This window comes from Perissodus microlepis, chromosome 7, assembly GCF_051167445.1.
Source record: "Perissodus microlepis isolate ML-2025 ecotype Zambia chromosome 7, ASM5116744v1, whole genome shotgun sequence".
NCBI lineage: Eukaryota > Metazoa > Chordata > Actinopteri > Cichliformes > Cichlidae > Perissodus > Perissodus microlepis.
Window position 1 is genome coordinate 50,129,519 of NC_140467.1, and position 27,734 is coordinate 50,157,252.

The 27,734-nt window shown below is 41.2% G+C and overlaps 2 protein-coding genes across 6 annotated transcripts; one reads left to right on the plus strand and one right to left on the minus strand.

The window, feature by feature from the left end:
* The first annotated feature begins 1,824 nt into the window (after nt 1–1,824).
* agpat2 (1-acylglycerol-3-phosphate O-acyltransferase 2 (lysophosphatidic acid acyltransferase, beta)) lies at nt 1,825–15,846 on the plus strand. Its single transcript, XM_084935685.1, has 6 exons — nt 1,825–2,293; nt 7,310–7,443; nt 10,965–11,140; nt 11,251–11,346; nt 12,603–12,675; nt 12,795–15,846. Exons 1-6 carry the CDS (start codon nt 2,109–2,111, stop codon nt 12,950–12,952), a joined length of 822 nt encoding a protein of 273 aa, XP_084791811.1. The 5' UTR covers nt 1,825–2,108; the 3' UTR covers nt 12,953–15,846.
* On the minus strand, nt 15,203–27,495 carry egfl7 (EGF-like-domain, multiple 7). Of its 5 annotated transcripts, none has more exons than XM_084935679.1 (9): nt 27,285–27,495; nt 23,815–24,072; nt 23,138–23,260; nt 22,099–22,211; nt 20,896–20,991; nt 20,600–20,812; nt 18,836–18,912; nt 18,350–18,512; nt 15,203–17,104 (listed from the first exon to the last, which is right to left on the minus strand). In XM_084935679.1, exons 2-9 carry the CDS (start codon nt 23,892–23,894, stop codon nt 17,085–17,087), a joined length of 885 nt encoding a protein of 294 aa, XP_084791805.1. In that variant the 5' UTR covers nt 23,895–24,072; nt 27,285–27,495; the 3' UTR covers nt 15,203–17,084. The 5 variants fall into 5 exon arrangements, with proteins under 5 accessions (XP_084791805.1, XP_084791808.1, XP_084791807.1 ...); XM_084935682.1 differs by lacking the exon at nt 27,285–27,495 and adding an exon at nt 26,016–26,564; XM_084935681.1 differs by lacking the exon at nt 27,285–27,495 and adding an exon at nt 26,008–26,564.
* Nucleotides 27,496–27,734: the final 239 nt, after the last annotated feature.

The following is a 27,734-nucleotide window of genomic DNA, read 5'->3' on the forward strand; positions in this document are numbered from 1 at the left end:
TCACTCCTGCACTGAATGATGTCCTTCTCTGGTCTAGATCCTAACTGTGAGCTACCTATAGTTAAAGGAGAACTCACAGACTGTTACTGCTTCAATTTGCAGAGTCACCTCATCTACAAAAGAAACCAAAACCAAAAAGTGACTGACGGACATGAAAAAGTTAAGGAAAGGGCATAATTTGGTCAGATTTGAAATTTTCCACCTAAGACCTCTCTCTGTTTCACTAACTCATCCTAGCTAATATAATCCGCCTGAAGTATCAGTTACGTTAGCAATCTAACTTCAGTTAATGACATTTTTGATGTGTCTAATAATGACCATGGTGACAGTCATACATCTACAATATGTGTCAATGTATTGCATGTTCAGCAATATATGTACAGATGGGGTGTACCACTGTGAGAGGGGTGCGATGGAACAGTCTAACTGATAATAGCTTTTATTTCCCGGTTAACTAGAAAGCCACAACTTTTCAACTATAAATCACACTGTCATACACATACACTGTCAGATTTCATCAGTATTTTAACATTGATCCAACATTTATATAGCACTGAGATTTCAATCTTGACTATAATCATAATGTGGATGAAAACTCTGCATCAGTTTAATGTCATCTTACTATCTGTGGCATTTTATCTACCTCACATCTATACCAATTTAGAATCACCAGATCTCCCCTGTGCTTTGAACCTCAGTGTGTATTTAGTGCAACAGAGAGCTTGGATAACCTCCAGCTCTATTGCAAATTGCAAAATCATGCCACCTTTCCTAAGCAGTGGTTCCACTGCACATTCAGACTGCCAGTTTCCACCGTGTCCACCTTGCTTTACCCATCCAAATGGATGAACTCATAACCACTGCTACATTATCAAGTGGAGTTATACCGTACACATTTAGTACGGTACCGTACTAAAGATATCACTAAACGACCTTTAATCGCTTCACTGTTTACCCTCTTTAACTTGGAAAGTCATATATTGTATTTCTGACAATAAATTGTACTGTTAAAAAATTCAACTGTGAACATGTGAGCCATTATATACATATAAGTGTGCAGATGTCTATACATGCATCTTTTACAGTGAAAGAGTGAGCCTGTGGTTTCTGTTTGAATATTTCACCCATGACCAGTGTGTTTGCTTAAACTCCAGTTTAAACACCATCACACCCTACCAGTGAAAAAGCAAACATTACCAACTTGTAAACACAGTTAAGTCATTTAATTTGTGGGTAATATAAAGTCGACATAAAAAAAACAATTACAAAACAAAAAAACATGCTGATCAAAATATTCCATTAATGTTTTTATCACAGTTTTGTTTTCATAAGCCTACACATTACATTTTATTCACTGCTTACACAAAGTGCAAATTAGACAGCCTTGCTACTGCCTCTAGTGCCAAGTTTAAAGTCCTTGATTAGGATATTAAATTAGGATTAATGACCGATTGATCCTAATCTTCCAAATCATGTCAAGCAGAGCTCTTGGACGTCGCTGAAACTTCACGATCATGGCTACGGACAGTGTGAGATTATAGCTGAGGACTGGATTATCACTGCTAATCCAATTACACATGGTGTGCTGTAATCGGCTGTGAAACTACTGTAAGTAAGGATGACCATTTGGAGACTGAATTAAAATTTTTGAACATGCAGTCGTACCACATAAATAAATAAATAGGAAAGCTGTGGTTGTACCTAGAAATTATTTCCAAGTTTAAACGCCTACTGGCATAATAATTGATGTGTGGTTTGTAACGCCCAAATCTCTGTCGATACTTGACTATCTCTAGTGACATCGGACCATTTAGTGGTCAAGCAACCGGAAATAGAAAAACTCACAACCGATGACGATTTGACTCCACCTCATGATACCATTTAGCAACAGATGAGCAGCGCTTCATGTTCATTTTGTTGGGCCAGAGTGAAGCACAGCCGCTGCCGTGGTTTCCTGAGGGAATACTTCACTGTGTAAATATTTGTCGGGGTTGCGGTCCGTCCTTCCGTCCCTTGCGCCGTAGCTGGCTGAAACCGTTAGCGGCTTCCTCATCCAGAAACACCCCGCGTGAGTCAGTGCTGCTGCTAGTTTCTGCGGCGGTTTCGCTATGGATGTGCTGTGGATGATACCGCTGCTGCTGCTCATGATTATTCCGCTCCTGATGTGCACCAGCAGCACGTTTGTTTTTTATTTCAAAAAGTTCTTTTACGTGGCCTGGATGATGGTCTTGGCCCTCATCGGTATACCTCTGTGCATACTAAAGAGCGGAGGCAGAGACATTGAAAACATGAGGTGAGTTTTGCAGAAATGTCGCTCGCGGCGCCGTCTGACAGCTAGCCCTCGCTAGCTCGTTAGCTGGCTAGCAACCGTGGTTGTTTATATTGAAGCATTTGGGTTTTTAATCTCAGCAGAAACAATAATGGCCTCATTGTTGCGAGGAGTTAAGTTGGCGTTACAGCAATGTGGTGCAGGAGGTGTTTCCTGCCAAACTGTGTGAAATTTGAAAGAAAGAAATAAGCAGAAAATGAAGAAATCCCCAATGCATTTTTCTTTATCATTCATATGCTACTATTAGCTCGCTTGACACATTGGCAGTAGCGGCGTGTGGACATTAGCTAAAAATCAGGGTGCTAATGTGACGTTGCGTTCATGCTGGGTTAATGTTTGGTAAATCTTAACGCAAGAAAAGCAATAATATCTTTAGATGACGGATATTTTCAATGTATTTTCTGCAGGCACTTTCTTAGAATCCCAACCCATACAAGTGTCCACTAACTTGTGCCCTCTGAACGGGTAATCTAGCACTGTATCCGCTCAATTTGTCCTGTCTTTTTAAATCTGTGTGTGTGTATAAAGGAGTGACTCATTTATTGAATCCATAGTTACTAGTAGTGCTGATTTAACTTTATATTTCTGTCTTATTCCACCTCATTTCATTTCTGTATTTTATGTATATAAGTTTAGATTAGTTATTTATAGTTGGTTTACACAGCGTTGTGTATGTATGTGTAATGTGTGTATATATAGACACGTGTGTGTGTGTGTGATTTACATTGCTGTGCTTGAGAGCCACCATCTACCAGAACCAAATTCCTTGTATGTGTCTGCACATATACTTGGCCAATAAACACAATTCTGATTCTGATTATCTGCCTCAGTTTACATCTGTGTTGGGGGCAGAATGTTAAACATTTTACAAAGGCGTTATTTTACACCTGACACCAAAATCAGTCACCAAAACTGATCCTTACTGTAGGAATGTAACACATCTTCAGTGTTGGTGTTCACGTTGTAGGGGGTGTTGTTGTGTGGTTGGTTAAATCTAGTCAGTGGTGATGGCTTGCTGCACACAAATGACTGCATTTCAGTAATTACCCTGAAGAGACAGATGCCAGATGGCACTTTCCCCTGATTGGAGCTGGGTTACTGAATAGTTATGAGACCCATCCTCAATGCAACCTCACTTGGCCCTGAACTGCTGACAGCAGCAATGTCGGTTACAACAGCAGACCTTACCGCCTCAGTGCTCCAGGAATAACAGTGTCACAGTCATGTTAGCTGTGCCAGTGGTGTCATGTTGCACCAGTGTACCGTTCCATCAGTGCAGAGGTTATCTGGACCGGTTGTCTGTGACAAAGTGACCGAACTGAGGTCAGACCTTAGATGAATGAATAGACTTTTTGGATGGATATTCTACACGGCAGACAGGACTGGAAGAGAGAGCACTGTAATTCAGAGGGTTCTGTCACCTAAATTTACTGTTACACCAAAGCCTGAAGACTTGCTTTCCAGTCACTTTACCTCTGAATTAAACCTGTAGGCCACAGCAGGTATCCATGAGTTCGCTCAGTCAATAACATCTGTAAAGCATCAAGTTACAGCTTGTGTTGTGCTTTCATTTCTTGAAACGCATCCATTAATTTACGTTTAATTGAAACTGTTTTATCCGTCACTTATGTGAATGGTTACTTCTGGGTATGGGTTAGTTATTAGGTAGGATCTCATGACAACAGATAAAGGACAGGGGTTTAGTTTTCTCACTCACAATTGCATGAGCTCATGTTCTGTGCTGTGTAATGGTGTCGAACATCAGTGGGAGATCAGTGGCCCTGTCTTTTTGGTAAAGGAGTAATATTGCCACTCAACTTACTGTATTGAAAACAACCAGTTTTTTGCCATAGTATTTCTGATGGAAGTAATTGTTAGCTGTCACCCTGAGACTGTGATTAGATGCCTGTCCTTTGTACAACCTACTGACCTTAAACTTGTGAGTAAACTCAATAAGCTTGGCAGTTTTACATTTTGGCGAAACAGGTCAGGCTGACCTTTGGAGTGGCCACATTGCATATGATTTATCCTCTTGTTCAAATTTGATTGCACTCTCAGGGTTGCAGATAATGAAGTGAACCAAAGTAAATGCTTAGTGGACTGATCATAAAATATAATTCAACAGCGGTCACTCATTACCCTTGAACATAGAGTTGCTGCAATACTATATCGTTGCATAACCTGTGGCTTTTACTTCAGACCGAATGTGTTATCACTGCACCACTATGATGTAAGATAACCAAAAGACTACTCTAGTTTAAAGGTCAACAAGATTTTTCCTGTAGATTACCAGTCAAGCGCAAGTGGAAACAAAGTCTACTACAGTCATCAGAAGATGGTTCTGAGAAATAGCATACCACCACTTACTACTTTATATTTTGCTTATAAGGAGCCGGACTGTGTTGCATTTTTATTTAGAAGTGGTTGAGTAATGGTTCTGCCTGAAGGTCGCTTAAAACATAAAAAAGGGCACCTGTTATGTCCAGACATTATAACTTATCAAAGAACCAATTTTAAATTGTTCAAATGGTGAAGAACGATTGTCTAAGAGAGTTTAGGCTGTGTTGAAGAATAAAGCTGGTCATACCAAATATTAACATTGCAGCTTGTTAGAATTGCGCAAACTCAGTTTTTTTGCTCTTTATGTTGTAGTTGCATGTATGCTTGCACATTTCAGTAAATACAAATTCAAATTCAAATTTTATTTGTCACGTACACAGTCATACACAGTACGATATGCAGTGAAATGCTTAGACAACTGCTCGTGACCTAAAGAAAAAAAGAAAAGGCTATGAATAAGATAGGAAATAAATATGAAAATTAAAAAGGGTAAATTTAACTAGGAAGGAATAAAATAAAATATAAAAATTAAAGTTAAAAATGAAATAACTGTACAACACAAATTAGAATGAAGGGTAAATTTAACTGGGAAAGAATAAGATAAAATATATAAGTTAAAGTTGAAAAATAAAATAACTGTACAACAAATACACAATACACAGTATACACAGTACTTATGTCCTATATTTCCTACCAAAATCTAAAGACATGAAGTGTGGTTCAAGACTTTTTTTTTTTTTGCTGTATTTTAGTAAGAAACTAGGTCCAGTGTATATTCGAAAAAAAGAATAGTCTGGTAGTTCTTTTTTTCTTTTTTTTATTTAATTTTTAAAGTGTAGAGTAGAATCACTATAAAATTCTTAAAAGACTATGCATGTGAGGCCTTTGTCAGCAGAAAAGGGTGTGAAATTTATTTAAAAAAAAAAAAAAATACAGTTAAAAGTATAAAAATTTTTGCCCTCCATTTTTCCAAAGCCCTCTAGCAAACCGAACTAGAGTCTTTGCCGGACCAATTCTAGGTCCTGAGCCTTATGTTTGACACTCCTGCTTTCGAGTTGGCAGTATTGAGTTGGGATGTGCCTAAATCCTTAAAGCTGCTCCTTCATGGCACATTATTAGCATTAGTGGTGTAGTTTTAATGAGTATGTGTGGCATCAGATGCACGTTATGGCTGAAACTTGCTCAAAGATGGTTTTAAGTAGTTAGGTAGATGTTTTAGTCCATTGACACATTTTGTGTACAGTTATGAAACTGAGCTTAAATGAAAGCAGAGTTGAAGATGAGTTTGGTTGCTGTAATAGCTGGTTTAGCAAGAAAACTACCCCACGTTACAAGAAGGATAGTTTGTTGTTTTTGTGACAGCAAACAGAGGGAATATGATTCAGGGATGAGCAAGGTCTCTTCTGTAAGTATTATGTATAGTATTATGTATAGCCTCTTCCTGAGGCCGGATTGGTAGTGCCTCTGCTCTTTTTCGGAGAAATTTCATTCAGATTATTGACAGAAGCCAGTTTTAGTGTGTCACACAGCTAGTTTGCTATCCAAAATTAGTGGTACAGTTTAGCATGGAGAATGTTATGGGAGTATGATTGTTTAGCTGCAAATGTAAAGTAGCATTTACATGATGTGTGAACTCTGCCTGAGCTCATCATGGTTGTTAAGAATCACACTGAAAGTTTTCCAAGCCAAGCCAGCGGGCACCTTGGATTTGTCTTAACAGAGGTCAGAGCTGTTATCATGTTTGTGTCTACAAAGGTTAAGCTTCACACGTCCCAATAGATCTCATCTGGTGGATCAGACAGTTTCAGGCTTTTAATAGTTGCAAGGGGGAAAGAAAATGGTTTTGATAGATCATCAAATCACATTTATAAACAAGCACACGCTGACTAACAAACAGCTACAGTAATCACGTCATTATTGAACTTGAGTAATCATGCACAGTGCAGCCCAAAAAAACCTTCTGTTGAATTTTTTTCTTCTTCTTCCCTTTTTTCCTTGTCCATTGCCTCATTGCATCAGCAAACCTCAGGTCATGAATGCCCTGACAGTTTCTAGTAAAATTTCCTCGTAACATTTTTTTTCTTTTAACCCTAACTACAAACAGATTACTTTTTTGTGATACTTGGAGAGCACTCCCATGGAAGCCTATAGTTTTGTAAGCTATTGTAAGGTCAAAAGACAGCTGTTTTTGTTGTTGTCAGCAGACTAACTCTGATAAACGAACTGTTCACTACCTGCCTGTCAGAGTAAGACAGATAGTGACTATCTTGCAACGAGATAAAAAAATTAAATGTTCAGATAAATAAAAATGTGCATTTACTTTGACTAATCAAAGCCTGTGTGTTCTTTTATGTAATGTTTGTCATGAGGCAGGTGGATGAACATTGCTTTCTCAATGGTTACTGGAGCGTTATACTTGGTGAAAGTAATTATTTCCCCAACCAGGAAAAAAACAATGCTCAAAGGGGTGTTGAACATGATTAATTTAGCCTATGTGTTTAAAGATAGTTGTGATTATATTGCCTGACGCATTCTGCTTTTGTTTCTACCTTTCACAGGGCTTTGGTTAGTAATATGCAATACACTGGCATCATAAGTAACCAGTACATACTCACTGTATTTCACCTTTCCCTCTCTCAGGATCATCCGTTTCATGGTTCGACACGTCAAGTATTTGCTGGGTCTTCGATTTGAAGTGAGCGGTTGGGAGCATCTGCAGACCGAGGGTCCCTATGTCGTCATCTCGAACCACCAGAGCTCCCTGGATGTTTTGGGTGAGTCTTTTAGTGCTTCTCTGAAGACAGACATTTTTGATATTGATTTAAATTCTTTCAAATACAGTCATACAATCAATTTCTTTTGGCATTTTAGCAAAAAATATATATGTGCAGTAAAGGTCCAGCTGGCTGGGAATTGCTAGGATCCTGCTTGGGGCATTTGCACCCATGCAGGATGTGTCTTTACTGCTCTGTCATCAGGTAGGCCTGTTTGATGACACACTTAAAGGTTATTTGAAACACATTCAACTCTCTACTTATAAATGGTCATAAACATCAGATTGAAACATTTGTTGAAAGTTTAGCAGTGACATCCTGTCTCATCTGTTTCTCACTATACACCGACTTTTAATCTGAGAGGAGGAATAAAGCAAGGCAGTCATGCGGACGGCAGATTTGTCTCAGCTGTAGTTTTTGTGCTTTTAAGCCCTACAGACTCAAGAAAACAAACCAAGAGTAGGAAAAAGAGAGAATCCTCACCAGGGAAGAGTTGTTTTACAGTGAGTCCAGTTCATCCTGAGCAACTTGATACCAGATATGATGCATGCGGTCCTGAACATTTTAGTTGGAGGAGCAGCATTCCTCTGCAGTAGATGCATGAGTCCCAGATGGAAGAATTGTACCATTAAGCTCCAACCATGGGAATTTTTGAGTCCCACCTTAATATACATGTGACAAATCTCTACCTCATGACCTAAAGTAGGAAAGGAAAAGCTGATATCGAGCCTCGTCGGCTGATGGCTAATTTAATGTCTGCTCCAATCACACAGGCCAAGAGACCAATCAGGGACCCAAAAGGGCTAAAAATGTATTTACCTACTGGCTTTAGGAGGGCGTTTTTGTGTCTTGGTGAAATTGAACACAAAGAGGTATAGGATTACTGTGATTGCGCTGGTCACTAGCAGATTACTCTCATCACCTGTACATTTTGTAAGATGGAAGATGCCAACTTGTCTGCAAACAGTTGCCAACTAATCACCAAGCAGTTAAGAAAATTTGAATTGTAAACACAAACTGAAAATAGGAAAATGTTGTGCTTTTGGAAGTGTGTTCAGTGGCCCAACTTTTACTTTGGAGGCATTTTGCAGCTCCAGTTTATCGCTCTTCTTCAAGTTTTACTACCGGTCTGTGGTTAGTTCCCCGGTATCTACAAACAAGTTGGCATCTTCATGCAAACCGCTGGCAAAACCACAAAATATGCATATTAACTAATACAAGAACGAATCTTGAATATCAGAAGAGTTCATGTCACCTGTATTGTGGTCAGCATGTAGTGATAGCTAAACTCAAGCCTGTGTGAAAGCACAAAAGCAACCAGCTAACTGGTACAGATGTTTGCAGTTGGCTCAGTTCCTGCAGATGTAGTACCAGATGCAACTTGTTTTTGTGTCAAACTTTATCCTTGGTCTCTCCTTTTGAAAGTCATATACTACTATCATTATTCTATGTCACGATGGTTATACATAACAATTCCCTTTTTTCTGGATCTAAGTAGCTACTATTTCTGAGCCGTACTCCAATTTTAACGCTCGTTCCTTTGTATGCAAACAGGAACTGGGGAATATGTAAATAATAACAGCTACATTGTGGGTTATGCCATGCGAAAACACTTTGTGATCAGACTGCAGGATTGTCTGCGGCAGCCGTGATGGAGCCAGACTGTGATCTGGTCTCATCCTGTCACAGTTTAGTTCTTCTCAGCCAGCAAACAGTGGAGCAAGACTTTAGCTGTGCCACCATCTACAGCTTTATAGCTCAGTTCATTAAGGGAAAGTCTGCACAGGCTACTCACAACTTACTGGAACCAAATGTTAAGGCCTTCCAGGTTTATCTCACTTTACACTCCCACCTACTTAAGCAACGGGCACCTTTTCTGGTTTGTCAGACAGGCAGTAGGCATGTTAAAACTAGGCCAATTGTTAGATTACTGCATTCCAGCTTTGTGTTGGTACACAGTGCTTGTCAGAACAGAACAGTTTTCACAACCTCTGTTGATACAGGATCACGTGCTGTTTGCTTCTCAGCAAGCTGAATAATACAAAGCACGGCCACAGAAAGAACCTGTTACATTGGTATGGATTTTTAAACATTCTTTACATACTGATCACTTACTGTATGAATAAAATGTAGGCCTCACAGAACCCTGTCTGAGCTACACACTGGTCGGAAACAAAAGCATGTTGTAGAAAGGCTTCGATTCCTCTTTTATTTATTTTCTTCAGCTTGTATTGTTGATAGTTGAGATGTCTTTTAACAGTATCTCATTCTTCCCTGTTCTAAATCTGAGTGTTGAGGGACAATTTCTCTCCATCAGTGTGTGGGGGAGAGGGTTTTTCAGCACCGGTGAGTGATGAGGGCAGGCTCAAGGCCAGGGTAGTGATAGCAGGAGGAGAGCTAGGCGTCTAATTAGCACTGACAAAACTCAGCATGCGGTTTGTTTGGCGTCCAAGTTGCCATGCCGACTGCTTCACCCCAGCCATTAGGAGATGCTGATCCTAGAGCGGATGTTATATTAGTGTCTTCACCTTTCTTAGCTGCCTTTTCAGCTTGGTTTAAACGCATCTGCTCACCTGCTGTTTTCAGAGTAACATCTTATAAAGAGATAAGACAAAGAGGCCAAAGCATGGATGTTTTCATCTGGCCACTGATCCTTCTCTGAATGAGCTCCAGTCAAAAGGCAGAAACATGTGATTTCAGTTTGGGTGTTATCCCCTTCTAAGAAAGCGCCACTTCAGACATGTAGCGGTGCTACAAATATCCCATTCTGACCACTTATCAGGGTTCATATCCAGCTCTTCGTGAAGGTGGACTCTCTCTGCTTTGAGAGGGCGTATTTTTAAAGTCTCTATGGTATAAGTGCATTGCATTTGTGGTATTATTTAATGACTGAAAGGAAGACAATTTATTATAGTATAAGTTCTTATTGACTCTCTGTAACTTGTCATATTAGCAGACTTTGAAGCTACAAAGCAGTTGCTAGTAGAAAGCTGTGCGCTTAACTGCAATGTCTTTAACTTTTATTTTAATTTATTATTTTTATATTTTAGTTTTAAAAGTAGTTTTTGTGAAAACTGTCACCACAAGGTGTCACCGTTTCACTAGGTTGTAGTATAGCATTACATTTTTATTTTTTTATGGACGTTTGAAATATGTTTAATTTTGAGAAACTGCAGTCTCTGTGCTCTTCTAGCTGCCAAAATAAGTCAGGTGAGTGTGATAGAATCATGAACTCTTTACAAGTATTGAGCTAACATCTGGTATATCTCATTTTGGACACAGCAGATTGGACTTACTGCACCATCTTGTGGTTCAAAGTGGTATTACATGGAAGTACAGCCAAGCCCTGTTTGTACTAGAGTTGTCTCTCATACACTGCACAAAGACATCTTGGAAATGGAAATGATGAGCCGTTGTTTCTTTGCCAAAACCAAAATAACCCCACTATGTACATACAGTAGCTGTGATGGTTCTAAAAGTTTCATGATCCTGAAGGTTAAGTCTCTTGTTTTGTCTCTCAGGCTTGATGGAGATCCTACCAGACCGCTGCACCACAATTGCTAAGAAGGAGCTGATCTATGCCGGTACAGTGGGCCTCATTTGCTGGCTGGGCGGGATCGTCTTCATCAACCGCAAGAAGACGAGCGATGCCAAAAGCGTGATGGCTGATTCCGCCAAAACCATGTTGGACGACCAGGTAACCTGCCTCCAGTTAACACAAGAAACCTCTTCATCTCAAGGTTCTGTTGTAGTCTTTGTTGGAGAATGTGAGCTGATTAAATCAACCTTGTCTTATGACTTTCACAGATTCGTCTGTGGGTATTTCCAGAGGGAACCCGTAACCAAAATGGCGACCTGCTGCCCTTCAAAAAGGGTGCTTTCCATCTGGCAGTGCAGGCACAAGTAGGTTTATTTATTTGCTTTAAAGATCTTAAATTTTACCTTGTACGTAGAGGGAGGGAGTGTTAGAGCTCTCCTAGCTGTTTGCTTCATCCATACATGTAAACATCCTGTTTATTCTCTTAACTCTGACAGGCTGTGATGATTCTGTTGGTATTTCAGGGAGCTTCTGGCAGCTTAGGGTTCCCAATAGTGAGGGGGCTGATTCCAGACACGTGGGGGAGCTAGCAGACTTATGTGGGGCAAGACTAAATTATGAAATCATAATTTAGTAGAGAGCACAACTTGCAGCCAGGTCATTTTCATTTTCTATGATATTTTTTCGGCATTGTGTTTGACACAATGCTAGTACGCTCTCACAAAACGATTGATGGGACAGCAGCAGACATGACCTCCAGTTCAGAATGGCTGCAGCTCAGCTGTGCAAATTTATGAGCTTTATCTCTGCGTGCATGCAGGTGGGAGGTCTCTGTTCTCCAGTTAATTCATATTTTCATAGCAACACTCGGGGTCAGAAAGGTGGGATAAATTACACATACGCAAAAAGAAAAACACTCTCGAATGAGACCTAGCCATGAAGCTACAACGGTGTGTGCATGTGTGAACCCAGATTTTGTAACTTGCAGCTGAAGATCGATATCAGTCGGGTTCAGATGTGCACCAGAGTCTGCAAAAATAAAGCCCTGCTGCTCCTCGTTAGAAAACACATTAATATTTTGGTAAGAGGTTCTTACACTTTAGAGCGCTTGCCAACGCATTCTCCAAACAGTGTTTAGTGGATGTTAACAAAAGCACTCTGTTTGCATTTGAAGTGCTGGAGTAACTCCATTTGAAATGTGTTGAATACAGTCTGTTTCACCTTTCCCTGATGGCTTTTTTCTTCTTCTTTTTTACACACTTGAGACTGTTTCTCTATCTGCATTTGCTTCTGCTGAGTTAGGCCAGCCTTTTCATTCGTACCCGGCCGGCCAGATTGAGTGGAAACAGGACAGCCCCCAGGGGGAGCCGCGTTTGGCTCAGTCAGCCCTGCTGAAGGGCCACTCGGGGCCTTGAGACAGAGCAACTCGGCCTCTATTAGCAGGAGTGGAGGAGATGGAGAATGCTTGTGTCATGCTGAGTTTGTGTGTGTTTGAAGAAATGTGCTGCTGGTTTAATCAAGCATTTCGGCCTTTTTTTGATTGGTTTAGAAAACATTTCCTTTTAGGGCTTCTTTTCTGTCTCTTTTCTTATTTTTGCCTTTGTTTTTTTTTTTCTTCCAGGTACCCATCATACCTGTCGTTTTCTCCTCCTACAGCAACTTCTACCTACGGAAAGAAAAGCAGTTCAAATCAGGTAACTGTCCTCAACTTTTTAATTTGTGTTGGGTCAAATGACAATAACATGAAAACAACAGCTTGATGTTCCCCGAGACTCCTGACTCTAAAGTTTTTTGGGGGTTTTTGCCCCTGCAGGAATCATCAGATTGAAGATCCTTCCAAAGATCGAGACAAAGGGGATGACTTCAGACAATGTGTCATCCCTGTCTGACAAATCCTTTGACCTGATGCGCGCTGCCTTCCTGGACATCTCTGACTCCATAACCCGGAGCAACGGGCCTGTAAGGCACTGAACATTGATCTTCCACCCGCCCCCTGTTTTTTCAGCCCCATGTCTGAGATCCACCCCTCCCCAAGACCCCCCCAATCTCCGCCCCAGGTTGTCCCACCGCCTGGCCAGGAAACAATGTGACACAAGTCTTTTTGTGACGAAAGCTCTTCATGTCTAGTTGACGCCTGGTCCGGTCCACCTCTGGCCTGAGCACACAGCACAGTCAGTCCTGACCCTCACTGTCCCAGCAGCAGCAGCTGCTCTGCACTTTGTGAGCGGAGTGACGGACGGCGAGCCGAACAGTCTGGGTGTGTGTTGTTCATGCATGCCTTTTGGATGGCTCTGTCCACCTTTCATCCTTGCTTTGGAAATCTCAGCTTTCTTATTGTCTTACTTTATTGCTGTTTTCTACTTTTCTTTGGCCTTTTATCTTCACCTGCTTTTGTTCGTTTTGCCTTCTGTTTAGCAGATAAACTTTGCGGGGGGTTTTTTCTGATCATAAATGTCAGTGGATATTTATGTTTTCCTCTCATGCTGCCTCGGTTTTAGTTCTCTTCGGATGCTTAAACAGACATACACAAAATCAAAGTACCCCATCTCCTTTCTTCGCTTTTAGTTCTTTTCTGTTTCTCCCCTTTATGCATTCCAGTCTTTTGCCCAAAGACAAACGAGTGCGGGTCTCCACAAAGTGTGGAGCATGTGGAAGGAAAGGACACCCACAACTTTCTATAGCTCTGTCGCTCTAGATTGAACTCTGTATCCACATTGGCTCATCAACCCAATGACCAATAGCTCCATGACACGCTTCATGATGTCAGAAGGCAAGGAATGCAAGATACCGTGTATAACAACAGCACCCATCTGTACTGGATTTATGGACTTAAGTGAACTGATCAGTTCTCAGTGTCGTATGTTGGTGTATCCCTGTACATTCTTCCAGTTTGTCTCTCTCTCCAAAAATGAATTGAAGCAACCGGTCTGCAGCATTGAGCAGCAAGTGTCCTCCAGCAGTGCTCTAAACTCAAACTCTAATTTCACACTCTTGTTTTGTTGTTTTTTTTGTTTTGTTTTTTCAGGATCACCTTTATGCTCCTACTCATATACAAAGTGTCAAAAGAAGTGAATTCTTTAAGTGCAATGTCCAACTGTTTCAACGTTACTACTGTTCCAAAGTGCGAGCTACCTGCTGTGCCATGACAAAGATGTTTTGGGAGGTTTCCAATGTGCGTGGGGTGGTTTATTTTTGTTTGTTTGGTTTTTTTTGTTTACGGTCTACTTAACTGGTGACCCACTGAAATTATTTAAGGCAGTTCTTGCCATAAACAAGAGGAGGGAACCTATGAGATGATTTAGATCTCTAGTATTTGTTCATTTATTAGGATTAAATCAAGGAATCCCAAAGTACTAACAAACTCAAGGATCTAATGACTGAAGATGTGTTATGTTGATTGGGTGTGATGGAAAGCCCTGTTTTTGTTTTTGTTTTTTTGTTTTTAAATCCTATGAAAATAAGTTATTATATTTAGTTATGATGTTCTGATTATTTAACCTCACTGGAAACTATTAGATTATTTAAACAGGAAAAAGTGCAAAAAGTTGGCCTGAATTTTGATTGTTGGCATCGTTGGGTGAGTTTTGCTCGAAATGGATTTGTTGTATGATTTGTACTGAAAATGTCTTCGGACCACTGACTGAACCGCTTTCGTTTACACCCAGGTCTTAGTTTCACTTCGCTCAGAGTACAGCCACAAAAATCATTAATTCTGCCCATCAAACACAATCTGAGAATGTACCACAGCATTCAGGACAGTTGTTTGTTACTAATTGCAATTTTTGAAAAAAATGACTTTTGCTTTCTTTATTAAAAGTGTGATGTTGCCTTGCATGTACTTGGCATCAAATGTAGGTGACTTATTGGGCTGAGCACAAGGCGTTAGGCTTAGTCTAACCTTGTTGTGCACACTGACCTCCTGAGGAGCTCATGTGAATGGATTTATGGATACTTTGGTAGTATGCCCTGCTACGTGCGTTGCTGTTCGTAGTTGAGTGCACTTACTTTTAGTGAGCCCTGCTTTGGTGACATGTGAGAGTCGGATTTCAGACAAGTTCCTAATCCCGTTTGGATCATAAGCCCTTACTATTAATCAATACTAATAACTCACCAACCTGTTCATTATTATTATTATTATTATTATTATTATTATTATTATTATTATTATTATTTTATGATTATTATAATTTTTTTTTTTTTATTCTTTTTGTTTTGTTTGGGGGGGGGGGGGCTGTCTAAGACCAGTTTTTACCTTTGCAGCAGGTGTTTCGAATGTTCAAAAAGCACTCTACCAAATCGGTTTCTTTCCAAAAACAATCTATACCATATACATTTATTTAATGGAGCGTGCTATCCATTCATTCCCTGTTCATTGTGTGTGTTGGGGGTGTTTTGTACAACAGATTGTGATTTGTTAGCTTTGGCTAACAGGCTCTGCAACAGTCCTGCCTGTTTAATTTCTTCCCTTTATTTTAATTTTTATTTTTAATCTTTTGTCTTTTTTCCCCCATAGGGCCGTTGTTTACAAACTAATGTGTAAGATATTGGAAAATATTCAAAGTATTCTTAAAGCACTTTTCATGCCGAGTTCTCGTGGGCGAAAAAAAAGAAGTTTGTTTTCACCAAAGCTATTAAAGTCTAATTTAGATGGATATGAGAAACAGCTGACATCCTGCAGAGCCGTGTGTGTGCGTGCGCGCGTGTGGCCCTCTATTGTACGTGTGTACATATGCACACATGGTATAGATGCCCATTATAAGTATCTGGTTAATATTTAATGTAGTGTTCTTGATTTCACATATTCTGGGTAAATGTGAATGCCTTGCATAACATTAAGTAAATAAATTCTTTTTGTTTTTTCTTAATTGGTCGTGTACTGAAATGCCTGTCTTGCCCTCCTCTGGGACTCATTTTAAAATCAACAGTGGAAAAGGTACTTACTGTATGAGACTCGGCAGTAATGGCTTTAATCTGAGGCACGACAGAACTTAGTTTGTTCCAGCTGTTTCTAGAAGTTCTCAAAGTTCACCGCACACCATCAGACCAGATCCATACATAAGTTTCGTACAGTTGCAGCAAACTACACTCCCACTTAAAGTTGGGGCATAACGACCTGGAGGTACTTTGTTTCTATTTTCACTTTCTGCTACTTCATATTAATATTCCACATTAACTCTGCGACATTTGACTGCGTGTTTGCAGACATGTTGCACTGTGAAGCACAAAAAGTGTTTTGAGACCTAAAACATTTTAATTTCATGGAGCAAAAAGGGGGGAAAAGACATTGCATTGATGTACTTTTAGGGAATTATGAATTTTCTAGAATGATTTTCTGATTCTAAAGCAATGATCCCATTTATCTACAGAAAACAATCATTGTACAAAACTGTATCTATGTAAAGCATCATTTCTCATAATGTGGACTGTAGATATATATTTTTTTTCAAAATCCCATTTTTCCTGGTGTGCTTTGACTGGAAGTATCTGAATACTTTTACCACTGATTGCAGTATTTCCTGTACACACATGAGATCAGCAGGTTTGTAATTGCACTCTTCCATCAGCATTGTAGACAAGCTCACATATCTGCACACATTAATCAGTAAGTCGTGTTTTTGATTAGGAAGTTTTATTACAAAATGTTACAAAACTAGTTATAAATGTCTATTGGAGCACTGAGACAGACCTACAAGTAATCATAATTTAAATACATAAATACAGATGCCCCAGGTCACTTTGGGACAAAGCTGCACTGGTGAAAAACAAACAAACTAAGTAGCAAGTTTGACCTCTAACCCTAACAGGGGAGTTTAATTTAGACGTTTCTGGGGTGGTGTAATAGTGAAACTGCCCCCTACCACAGGTACTGTTAGAAAATCAACAACGTGACAGTGATTCAATGAGAAAAGTAAATGAATCTGTCAGCAATAGTAAAAATCTCAAATGATTTCCGAGGCGATTACATCACGGCATAACGAGGACCAAGGCGCTTTCTGACGTCTGCCATCTCTTTGCTGCAAATGCCAGCAGTCTTGGGACGTCCAGTCTGGCAGGTTTGCGTGGACGGTAACTTTACTGGAACAATGATGGCCCTGTTCAGAGGCTAATTCTCCTGACATGAACCTGCAGGGAAGAAGATGAAAAGACTTACCACAGGTATGTTTATAACTGTGGATTTTGAAATATGATTGAAAACACTGGGCGCTATCCATCAGGATTTCCATTAAAAAAACATTACTTTTTAAAAAAAACTGTATTCCTGGCTCGGGAGATCTTTTCAAAGAATAGAAAAGAGGTTTGTTTCAAATGCTTTTATTTAAGTGTTTGGATTCCCAAAGTAGCTATTATTAAAATGCAATCAATCTAAATTTGGTTAAGTTTGTTTATATGATTCAACATTTACACTAATGTTGATGAACGTATTCTGGTTAAAAACAAGTTAAATTTGATAGAAGACTTGGTTGTCTTCATCTTGTATGCTATTTATTCTTCATCTACTTTAAAATACCAGCATGACGTTGGTTGTTAAGCCGAATGGGATGTGGGCTCGTGTGGCTGCACAGTAGCAAGAAAGTGTTTTTTAGTGAGCACAGCAGAGACTGGAGTGTTTAAATAAAAAGCGGCATGTCTGCCGCATGGCTAACGCTGTTTCAGCAGCTCTTCAACAGAACACCATTCTCCAAAAATTCCTTATTGTCTTTTATATCCCGTCTCCCTCCCAACAGCCCAAACCAGCTGTGGCAGACAGCTGCTCCTTGCTGCTCCTGGTTCTGTTGGAGGTTTCTTCCTGTTAAAAGCGAGGTTTTCCTTGCCACTTTTTCCATGTGCTTGCTCATAGGAGGTTTTCTCTGTATCATTGTTACGTTTTTACCTTTTGGTGACTGTTGTTGTGATTCGGTGATATATACTAAACCTGAATTTAACCCCTGGTTACTCCTTTAGAGCCACTGTTTGTATTTTTTTTATGATAGTTGGATAGACTGCAGTTCCGTATAACCAATACACAACTTGTGATTAATTATAGTAACATTTCTGCAACGTAGTTTATCTAACATGGCTGTCCATGAGCTTCAGCTGTGCCTAATTAGGTTAAACTTTAAGAGCAAATGTGTCATTTTTAGCTTGTACAGTTTACTGTATTACATCATAATCAAAGGTTATTACATTAGAGGCACAAGATTGTATTATATTGATGGATTGGATTGTGAATTTTATTACATTTGAGATTTTGTGTGGCCTCTTGTCTTTAATTTGACTTTTTTTTGTTACAGGTCCTACTTTCCCAGGAAACCAAGTTCCCATGGAGTTCAAGAAAATACTGGCTGTAAACTTATGAACAATAAAAAGGGTCAGTCTGTGGTCACTCACATGTGCCAAGGCGCTCCTCCAGAAAGCCAATCTGCTCGCTGAGGGAGTCGATGCGATCTAGCTGCTGGAAAGAGTGGGATAGCAAGGTGGTTTTCTCCGACAGGCCCTCATCCAATGACAGTGGGAAGAAGCTGCTGAAGGGCGTCAGCACCAACTGCAGCTTCTTAACAGAGAGATGAGAGGAAGTTAGGGAAAAGAGAAAAATGCTCCACAAGAGGACCATTACACATCGTTATTTTATATGCATCCATTTGCTCTTTATAATTGTTTAACATGAGAAGGATTTTAGTAAACTCGTGAAAGTTTTAAAAAGCCACTGTGCAGGTCTGGCATATCTAAAAAATCTTTGGTTGGGGGATTAAAGAGCAGCTAAGACGTCAGATCACACACAAGGCTCAGAGGTTTTCCTGGTGAGCCAGACTGGGAGGTATCAGAGTAGGTGGCTTTTATATGTTTGAACATGTGTTCTTGAGTTTTCCTGTGTACCTTTTCCAGGAGCTCAACTCGGTTCCTCAGGCTCTGTACCTCCTCTGTCACATTCTCCACCAAGCCAAACTTTCCATCTATAGAAAACCACACAAATGCAGACATACTCATCAGAGCGTGGTGACTTCAGTCTGAATCTGTAGAAACAAACTGATGAGGAGCAGAACAGAGAGAGGGGTAAGGGCATGGATGTGATGATGCGTGAGAATGATGCAGAGTATATATTGCATTGGATTCCTTGGAGCATCTAGGAAGCCCCCTTCAGTCCCTCCTCGAATGATTCATGACCACTGCAATGTCTCCAAAGTATAAACCAGGAAGAAGACAGCAGGGCTGCTGAGAGAGAGGGGGAATCCAGGGCACAGAGGGGGGAATGGCCCAAAAAGCCAGTAGATAAGCTCAAAGACAGATCATGAGAAACATACAGGCAAACATTCATTCCTCCTGTGATTTGACTGTGAGGAAAAGCCTGGTTGTCTCCACTCGAAGGGGAATGTGTCTGCTGCAGGCCTTCAATCTCTGCCAGATGTGGCCCATTACTGAGACAAGAATAAGTTGAGAAACAGGGTGAGGAAGAGGTGGAGGTTCAGGAGAAGAAAGGGGAGGGGGAGCTGGCGATGGCCCCCAGCAGACGGGGTTGATGTGGCTGGAATGAGAACACAAGTGTTGGCCAAGAACAGGGTGAAAAGAATGCAGGCGAGAGGGGGGGGTAAAGACTGCAGCATAGAAATGTAGTCCAACACCCCTGGCATAATATCACTCTGATATGTGCATATGAACACAAATAACAGAAAACTGTCTCAGGAAAGACATCTTACAAAAACATTGCAATAATTGTTTTTGCCTCTGACACAGAACACATTGCTTTCTTAAAGTACAAAAATTTGTCATATTGGCTTTTTATTTCCCTTTCCTCTGAGTGTTTTTCTGTCCTTTTCGCAGACTCAGCAATGCTTCCACTGATCTATCACGCCGAGTCACGGAGACGAGCACTTTCCTTTGAACAGAGAAAACTCGCTCAGTGTGAAACTCGATAAACAGAAGGGAGTCTGGAGCAGAGCCTGAGAAATTTGGCAATCTCACACACTTTACAGAGAAATATTTCTTTTTCTGCAAGTACAGGAGACGCTCTCTCCTTTTGGATTTTAACAATGTGGTGACTCACAAAAAAATCCCCCAAGTTTGAAAGATCAGGATGAGGTACGTCTTCTTTAAACTTTCATGTTACATAAATTTCTGAGAGAGCAGATAATGTTGACACAGAATTGGAGTTAAAAGGAACATCCTCGGGTCAACGACCACATTTCTAGACATGGAGAGGGAGGGGGGGGGGGGGGGTTTGTATTTTTCTGTTGTTGCTAAGATACAGTAAGCACACACGGGGAAAAAATGACTTTTTCTTGGTAGGAGATAACATTTAAACTTTTTTTAAGAGAGCTAATGGAGTGTGTGGGATAAAAATATGTCTGTATTAGCACGGGAGCTCTATTAGAGGCAGATGTTTGCTTTGCTCACAGGACTCATAGGAGTCATTATCAAAGCCCAATCGGTCCCAGTCTCGCCGCACGGGGCCAGACCGCAAGACATCTGTCTGGAGTCGGCACCAGTCGCAGTGCATTATTACTCACGGTACGAGTTGAGAGTGGCATAGCGCGTACCAAAAGTAATAATGGACCGCGAAGCTGGCCATGTTCCTCTCTTCTGTCCAGACACTTTGCTGCTGCGTAACACAAAATTAGACACACTCCTATCCTGTTCATTTACCTGCATCAGTGTGATGACTCACACCCACTGTTGCCTGGCTGCTTTGTGATGAGGAGGTAGGAGTGGCAGGAGGAGGAGATGGAGGAGGAAGGCTTTGACAGGAACGGCCGTCTCCAGCAAGGGCGAAGCCCTCTCTGCATGCACATCGATAGCTGCCAGCTGTGTTCACGCACTGCTGGGTGCACCGCCGCCGCTCACTGCACTCATCCACATCTGACAGGCAAGAAAGACCACTGTGAATATACACGCAGACACCCGAGAGTGGCTTTGCAGGTAAATGGTATGAGCACATGTACCTGTTTGGCACTGGTGTCCCGTCCAGCCTAACGGACAAGCACACTGGTCGGGTCTTAAACAGGTACCGCCATTCAAACAGGGTTGTCCGCACACAGCTGTGAACGACATTTATGAAGTGATCATTTGGTTAAGAGATCACTCTTGTATATGGATCCATGGTATCACAGTTAGCAAGGGTTGGTTTATGCTAGCCTGGCTTTCTAACATTTTAATTGTTGTCACATTTAATGTAGTTTGTTTTAATCTGTACAAGTGACCTAAGTTCTAGGAAATATGCAGTTTCACTTTCTCACTGAGATGAAACAGATGTTCTTGCTGAGACAGAGACAAAAAGATCGACATCAAAATAATAAATCAAAGTAAATGAATACAAACAATAAAAAAATACACCACCTCAGAACTTCAGAAAAAACACAGTTAATATTGTACAAAAAAAATGTAGCTGCATTCCATCTGCAGAGAGCTTGCTAGCAAGCTATCTGCTCGACTCTATATTTGTGTTGGTAACTGCGACTTTTTAACATACAGAATGACTTCCCATATTATTTGCTATTATTTAAATCCAATAAAATGCTCTAAAAGGCAAAAACAGCATAAACACAGAGCTGTCCAGTTAAAGAGCTTAAATGCAGAGATGAAGCCTAGCAGGCAGCCATGACAGTTGTCACTAAAAGTTGCCACACCCCAAATAATGCAAACTTTAAGCCTTACCAACCTTACACTTCTAATAGAGTAAGAAATCAGTTATAAATAGTGTAGCGGGATGTAAATCCGCTTATTTCTGCTCTAAATGTGAACATTTAAATTTGGGTATCTATGTGGAGTTTTAAAAGCAAGCCTAAAGTGGACATTTAAGGAACTGCAGTTTTGTCATTTGTATTGTTTATATTAACTGCCTCCAAGACTGGAGCTTGGACAGGGCCTTTGACTTCCTGGAATTTCTGCTGATCCAGTTTTTTTTTTTAAACTGGGCTAATATAGCTCTTTCCTCATTATTCTAATTATTATGCTACATTAAGCTAGCTGTAGCCTACAGCTTCATATTACATTTAAACATATAAAGGTGGGATCGAGCTCTTTATCTAACTCTCAGCAAGAAAACAAATTGGCATTTTTCTAAACTCTCTATTAAGACTTGATGCTACACAGGGAAAGAAAATGAGGTAAACAACCCTGAAACTCATCACATCCCACTGAAATACCTTGGTTGCAGTTGTGAGAGTAAAATCTCCTCCAGCCCGGGCAGCAATCTGGGTAGAAATGCAAAGGAGAAGCTGCTCTGTTCACCTGTCGGTATGCCACCAAGTACGTAGTCCTGCGGAGACGAAGTACAGACACCCACAGCATTTAGGCATTTCTAATTATTCATGCTGTCATCACTCTCATCTGTAAGTGTGTGTGTCTGTGCGTGTGCGTGTGGGATTCAGCCTGTGAGGCCTTTTCCATGATCTGTCACACAGCAGGAATGCTGATGAGAGGATGGTAATTTGGTGGAATACTGAACCACGGACCACTGACTTCCAAGAGTGTGTCAGAGATGAGAGAGGGGCTGGAGATCGTATCGAAAATCAGAGCTTTTGCTGCAGCCTGCTGAGAGCTTGGTATGTTTAGCTTGCAGGGGGTGATGAACCGAAAGCTAAAGGAACCAGTTTGGGATGTGCTTTCTTAAAACAAAACAAGGAACTATTTTCTAGGGCTGTAATCGTCTACATAATGAGCACACAAGTTACAAATACTTTAAAGTGAAGCTGCATTTTGGTGGCAAGAGGAATTAAAGAGAAAAAAATGGGGAGAATGTAGGGGTGGGTTGGGTGGGTCAGAGCTAGAAAAAGGGAGAGAGAGAAGTATGGAGGGAGATAGAGTCCAAAATAAACACGACCAGTCTCTGTGGGCAGTTCATTTCCCGTCGTTACACAAAGTATTCGATATTTAGATTCTACCCAAATATGTGCCACCATGACCCAGTTCTGTGAAAAATGCACATGTATGTGTATATGTGTGTGTTTGTGTGAAGTCAAGATCTATTTATGATTGTATTCCTAACCCTTTCCCTTCCTAAACATGTCAAGCACTGTTTACTCCTTAATAAACTAAACATCTTCAGATAAAGGCTGACTCTCGATGTAAACTGACCGTGCAGTTCGGCTGGTTTTTCGCCCCCAAAAAGCTGTAGATGTCTGATTTAGTTGTTGTGTCTTTGTGCTGATTCAGTGTATGGAGGGCTGAGAGAGTTTGTCTCACTTGTATGTGCTGCAGAGGCGATGCCCCTGACACAGGGTGAGGTAGGGCTTGTGCACTGGCTGGACGAACGACTCTGTCGTAGTGACAACACTGTGACGGAGGTCTCTGCCGCACACCCTTCTCCTGTGAAAGGCAGACGTGAGATTTGATGTTAAAAACTGACCTGAAGTGCACATTTGTAGGCGCTCCAGCTGCACCGGAAGCTGAGCTGGTTTTTAAATGGAGACATTTTTACAGCTTTTACGTCATTCCAGACCCAAGTTCAAACAGTTTGAGATATTTAAGCCCTAAGTGGTCCCCAATTCACATGAAAAACTCCAGATTGGAGTCTAATTGCTCCTGAATGACCTATGTAATCACTCCTGAATGTGTCTGAGTTAAGAGCTGATCTTTGACCTCCATGTTGCCACTTGACCTTTCATTCACCTTTCAGTTAATTTTGGCCTGTGTACAAATCAACTGTAAAGGACAAAATGAGCCTGCCCATACTGATGTGCATCTAAGAGTTGGATCAGAGACTGTGGTCCTTTGACCAATCTGTATACATTCACATTGGCTGAGAATGTCACAGTATGAATGACAGCTAAAGGGGCGCTCTGCAGCTGAAATCAGGACAGAGCTACTGACTAAATGACAGGCCATTACAAACACATGAAGAGTATTAAGTGAGCTATTACCCGTGGTGAGCGAAGAACTGGGGAGTGGCCATCACTTGAAGGATGAAGAGGGAGGAGGAAAGGAGCAGTATTTGGTACATCGTCTTCCTCTTTCCCACGTTCCCTCGCTGGGTCTCTTGGACTCTTCTCCGTGCCAGTCGGAGGGAAGAGGAGAGGAGGATGAAGAAGGGGTGACGGGGGGAAGGGTGTGGATTGAATCCAAAGTCTCCTCACGCTGAATATCTATGTGTTTCCTTCAAGGAGGACCACTCCAGCTACCTATAAGGAGAGGGCATGGGGAGAGGATGTGTTAAAGCAAAAAAACGGAACAAAAAATTATGCGAACAAGGGTATAAATAAAGGAACTTAAATGGAATACAGTTCATTCTTTTGCAACCACAGAGCAAATCCTACTTCCTTTGAAGCCATGGACCACTAGAGGGAAGGACTCTGGTGTCAGTGTCAGCTGTGTCATGTCTGCATTAGCAGATTTCTACAGGCGACCACACCAGAGCCTCTGCACTCCTTTTCAAAAAAGGATTAGCACCCATTAAATCTGTGTAGAAAATGTTAATGGGTCTGGAGAAGCTCTGTCACTTATGATTAGTGGGGTCGCTGAGGACAGGTAAAGGGGAAGCCTGAGAAACAGCAGATTACTGAACCCGGAAGTCATTAAGTAGCAAATAAAAAAACTAGCTGAGACTGGAAAGTGGTCACATTTGTACGGCAGGGAGCAGCTTGAGCTGAGCAGTATGGGTCTGGGCAACAGAGACACACGGTTGTGTCAAATAAAAATGAGAGACTTTACATCCGGAAACATCTCAATTACAAAATGGATCGTTTATAACTCTTTTCAGTTTTTACTTTCAACTTTTAACATCCCTGATTTGTATTTTATATCACAAATAAAGTTGTTGCTGTTGGGTTTTTTCTCAGTGAATGTTTCTAAAAGTTATTAAACAGGGTGCAATGAGAAAACAGCAATAAAGACCTAACATGCATCTAAAGAGTTCATTTGCTCCTACTGTACATTTGGATTTCTGCGCTAACCCTAAATGTCCAGTTGACATCCCCAACGACACAGAAAAGCCTTCTGGAAAGATATTGGAGATCTCGCTGCTAGGCAGATGTTTGAATGCATCCAATAAGAACACAGAGAGGCATCGATGACCTGCACCTGCCCTGCCTCTGAGGTCACAGGGTAAAAGACAAAAAAGCCAGAGCACTCTCATTTCACAGATATGTTCATCCACCCTCACACCATATTAGATTATAACATACTGTAGAGGATTAAAAGAAAGACTGAGCCACCCATTCCCAAGTAGGACTGTCAGAGTGCATGACAGTCAGCTTGGACCCGCTCCTGCCCTAATGTAAGCCTACAGGCATGTTTTAACACAGCCGATACTAAACCCCTGGGAAATCTCTCAGAGCACATTAAATCCATCCAGGCGGTATCACCAGTTTTCAGGACCGTAGCCTGCTGGAGAGTCCTCAGTTATCCTGGAGGTGACACTAAGCCACGGATGACAGTTTGCATGTCTCTCTGATCTCTGGCTGGCTTTGTGCCTGAAGACGTGACATTCACTTCTAAAGCCCTGCATTCATTCACAAATCACTTCAGAGAGGTAGCCACTTTCAAGATGATGTTAACGATTCAGCATCATTACACTGGCAGGGGAAGATCGCCACAGGGGGAAACACTTGTCCAAAAAGTTAGTGTCGGTTAGGACATGGGAGTTTTATCAGCTTTATTTTAAAGTCTTTTGGGTGCCAGGAAGTACATCACAAACACCAGAGACTTAATCCATGTTTGTATATGCACATGCAAGTGTTTCAAAGCATAATCAATCCTGGCCTACTGACACATTAAAAAGCAATCGGACCATTTTTAGATTCACCGCGAGAGGGCGCTGTTTTACAGGCACTGTACATAAAGTCTAAGAGACCCTCTCTCCTCCGCGCTATTCTCACGCACACAGAGTCACGTTAAACGCATGGTTTCACGAGAGAATCGGAAATAAATACAAAGAAAAACCAAAGAGTCCTACATCAAAGAACAAGCGGGCATGCCGGACACACCATTAAACACGAGCCAAACTCCGGGGCGCCCGCATGGATACATAAGAATAATGACAAACCGTGCAATAAACAATCAGCTCCTCTAAGATGACTCCCGCAAAAAAATTAAAAAAAATTAAAAAGCACACACACACTCGTACACTGCTGGCAGTAGAGAAACAGCCGGAGGTCTGATAAAAGTTAGTTTCCTTATATTCCGCCAAGTGAGGGGAGAGTCCAGTGATAAAACTCCGCCACTACTCAGGTTTGTCCTAGAGCTCGGACTGTCAGAGAGCATGGGGGGCGATGGTAGGACCTCCTCCCACTTCTCCAGCTGGATGTCCCGCAGCTCACTCTTGCCTTCACTGGGGGTGGGGGGGTTCACTCGTGTATGACGTCAGTAGGTAGACTACTCAGCTTTTTCATTCATAAACTATCGACTGCCGACTGGTTGGTAAAGAGACCCGAGAGAGGCACGCTGCCCCTCCCTTCAAGCAATTTACCCATCACAAGGAGGCAGATTTTGGGTGCTGGGATCACTCCTCCTGCTCTGTCTCACACACACACACACACACACGTCCACTGCTTTTGTGAAACGATACATTTGTTGGAATAAATATTTTTTCTTTGTTTTGCACAAAGCAAGAATCACGCTGTTTCCCATTCCGCAAACAGCTCATTGCAGGGACAAAATAATCCAATCCTGTAATTAACTACTAAAGCTGAAAAAAATAAAATAGTCCAAGGAAATCTATATCAACAATACTTATAAATCATGTAACCTATTATTGAGACTTTAAACATTACAACCCTGTTATATGAAAACAAATGGCTACTCCCCCCCGCCCCCCAACCAATGGAAATGAGCTCAGAAAGTCACCACACTGATGAAAAACAGCGTATTTTTTCATCCAGGTCAGAAAGTGTTGGACCTGGTCTATCTACCAGATTACTCTTTTAATGTATGTAAGTTGTACAGGCCTGTGATTCGGTATTTGCATGTACTCTGGTGATTTTAAACGAAAAAAAATCCCCACCAATTTGAAGTTTTACTCTAAGCACACACGGTGCAATAACACATATAATTATGTGATCCTACAGATCCGCAAAACGACTTCTGTGTTATCAATACACTACTCTCTTGTGATTTGCGGCACTTTTAACCCTGTATAGATAGCTTTTATCAACAACATGGATAATTTTGCTAAGCAACTCTTCTCAGTACAGCTAGCCTATGCTGAATTTGAATTAGGTTGTTTTATCTAGCTAGCCTTACGAATTTCCCTTCTTTGAAGTGCTCCTGTGAGTGAGCTGAAAAGTAACGAGCCCACTGTTTGTAGTATGTGAAAACTATCATTAACTTTGAAACACGGGTTAGTGCAGTGTCCTACCTGCAGGAATGTGACCTTTGAAATAGGCACAAATCTTACCCTTGCAGTATGAGGTCGTCAGGTGCGTGTGTGCGCGCAGGCTGAGCGGCGGCCATGAGCACGCGCCGCTGGACCGGCGGGTAACGAGACATTTCCATGGTGCCAGTTTCTTTTAAGAGCTTCTAGCGTTGGTGCATCGAATTAAAAAACCCTCGCGCTTGATTCGAGGTGCTCCCTCTGAGTCGACTGGCGGCAAATGAAATGTCTTTGGGCGTATTTCACTTGCTTTTTATGCAAAGCTTCCTGTGGAACGCAGGAATTGGATGGACAATCCCAAACCGGAATTCCTGTGAGTGTTTGCCGCTGATAAAACCCCCTCTCCTGCACAAACACTCTCCATCCTGCTCAAACCGCTTGGCGAATCTGATTTTGAAGCATTTTTTTCTCCCCCACCACCACGTCCATTGTGACATTTTTATTTTTTTTTAAGGCAAGTGCCTCCAGTCTTCT

Bases quoted from the DNA above. Each gene is read 5' to 3' on its own strand.
- agpat2 (XM_084935685.1), top strand. From the start codon at position 2,109: ATGGATGTGCTGTGGATGATACCGCTGCTGCTGCTCATGATTATTCCG. The intron at 2,294-7,309 runs GTGAGTTTTGCA...TCCCTCTCTCAG, and splicing joins AGAGACATTGAAAACATGAG to GATCATCCGTTTCATGGTTC. The intron at 11,141-11,250 runs GTAACCTGCCTC...TGACTTTCACAG, and splicing joins AAACCATGTTGGACGACCAG to ATTCGTCTGTGGGTATTTCC.
- egfl7 (XM_084935679.1), bottom strand. From the start codon at position 23,894: ATGTACCAAATACTGCTCCTTTCCTCCTCCCTCTTCATCCTTCAAGTG. The intron at 20,992-22,098 runs GTATTTCAGTGG...TGTCGTTCACAG, and splicing joins CTCTCACAACTGCAACCAAG to CTGTGTGCGGACAACCCTGT. The intron at 17,105-18,349 runs GTGAGTGACCAC...TCTTCCCTGCAG, and splicing joins GGAGGAGCGCCTTGGCACAT to GTTCATGTCAGGAGAATTAG.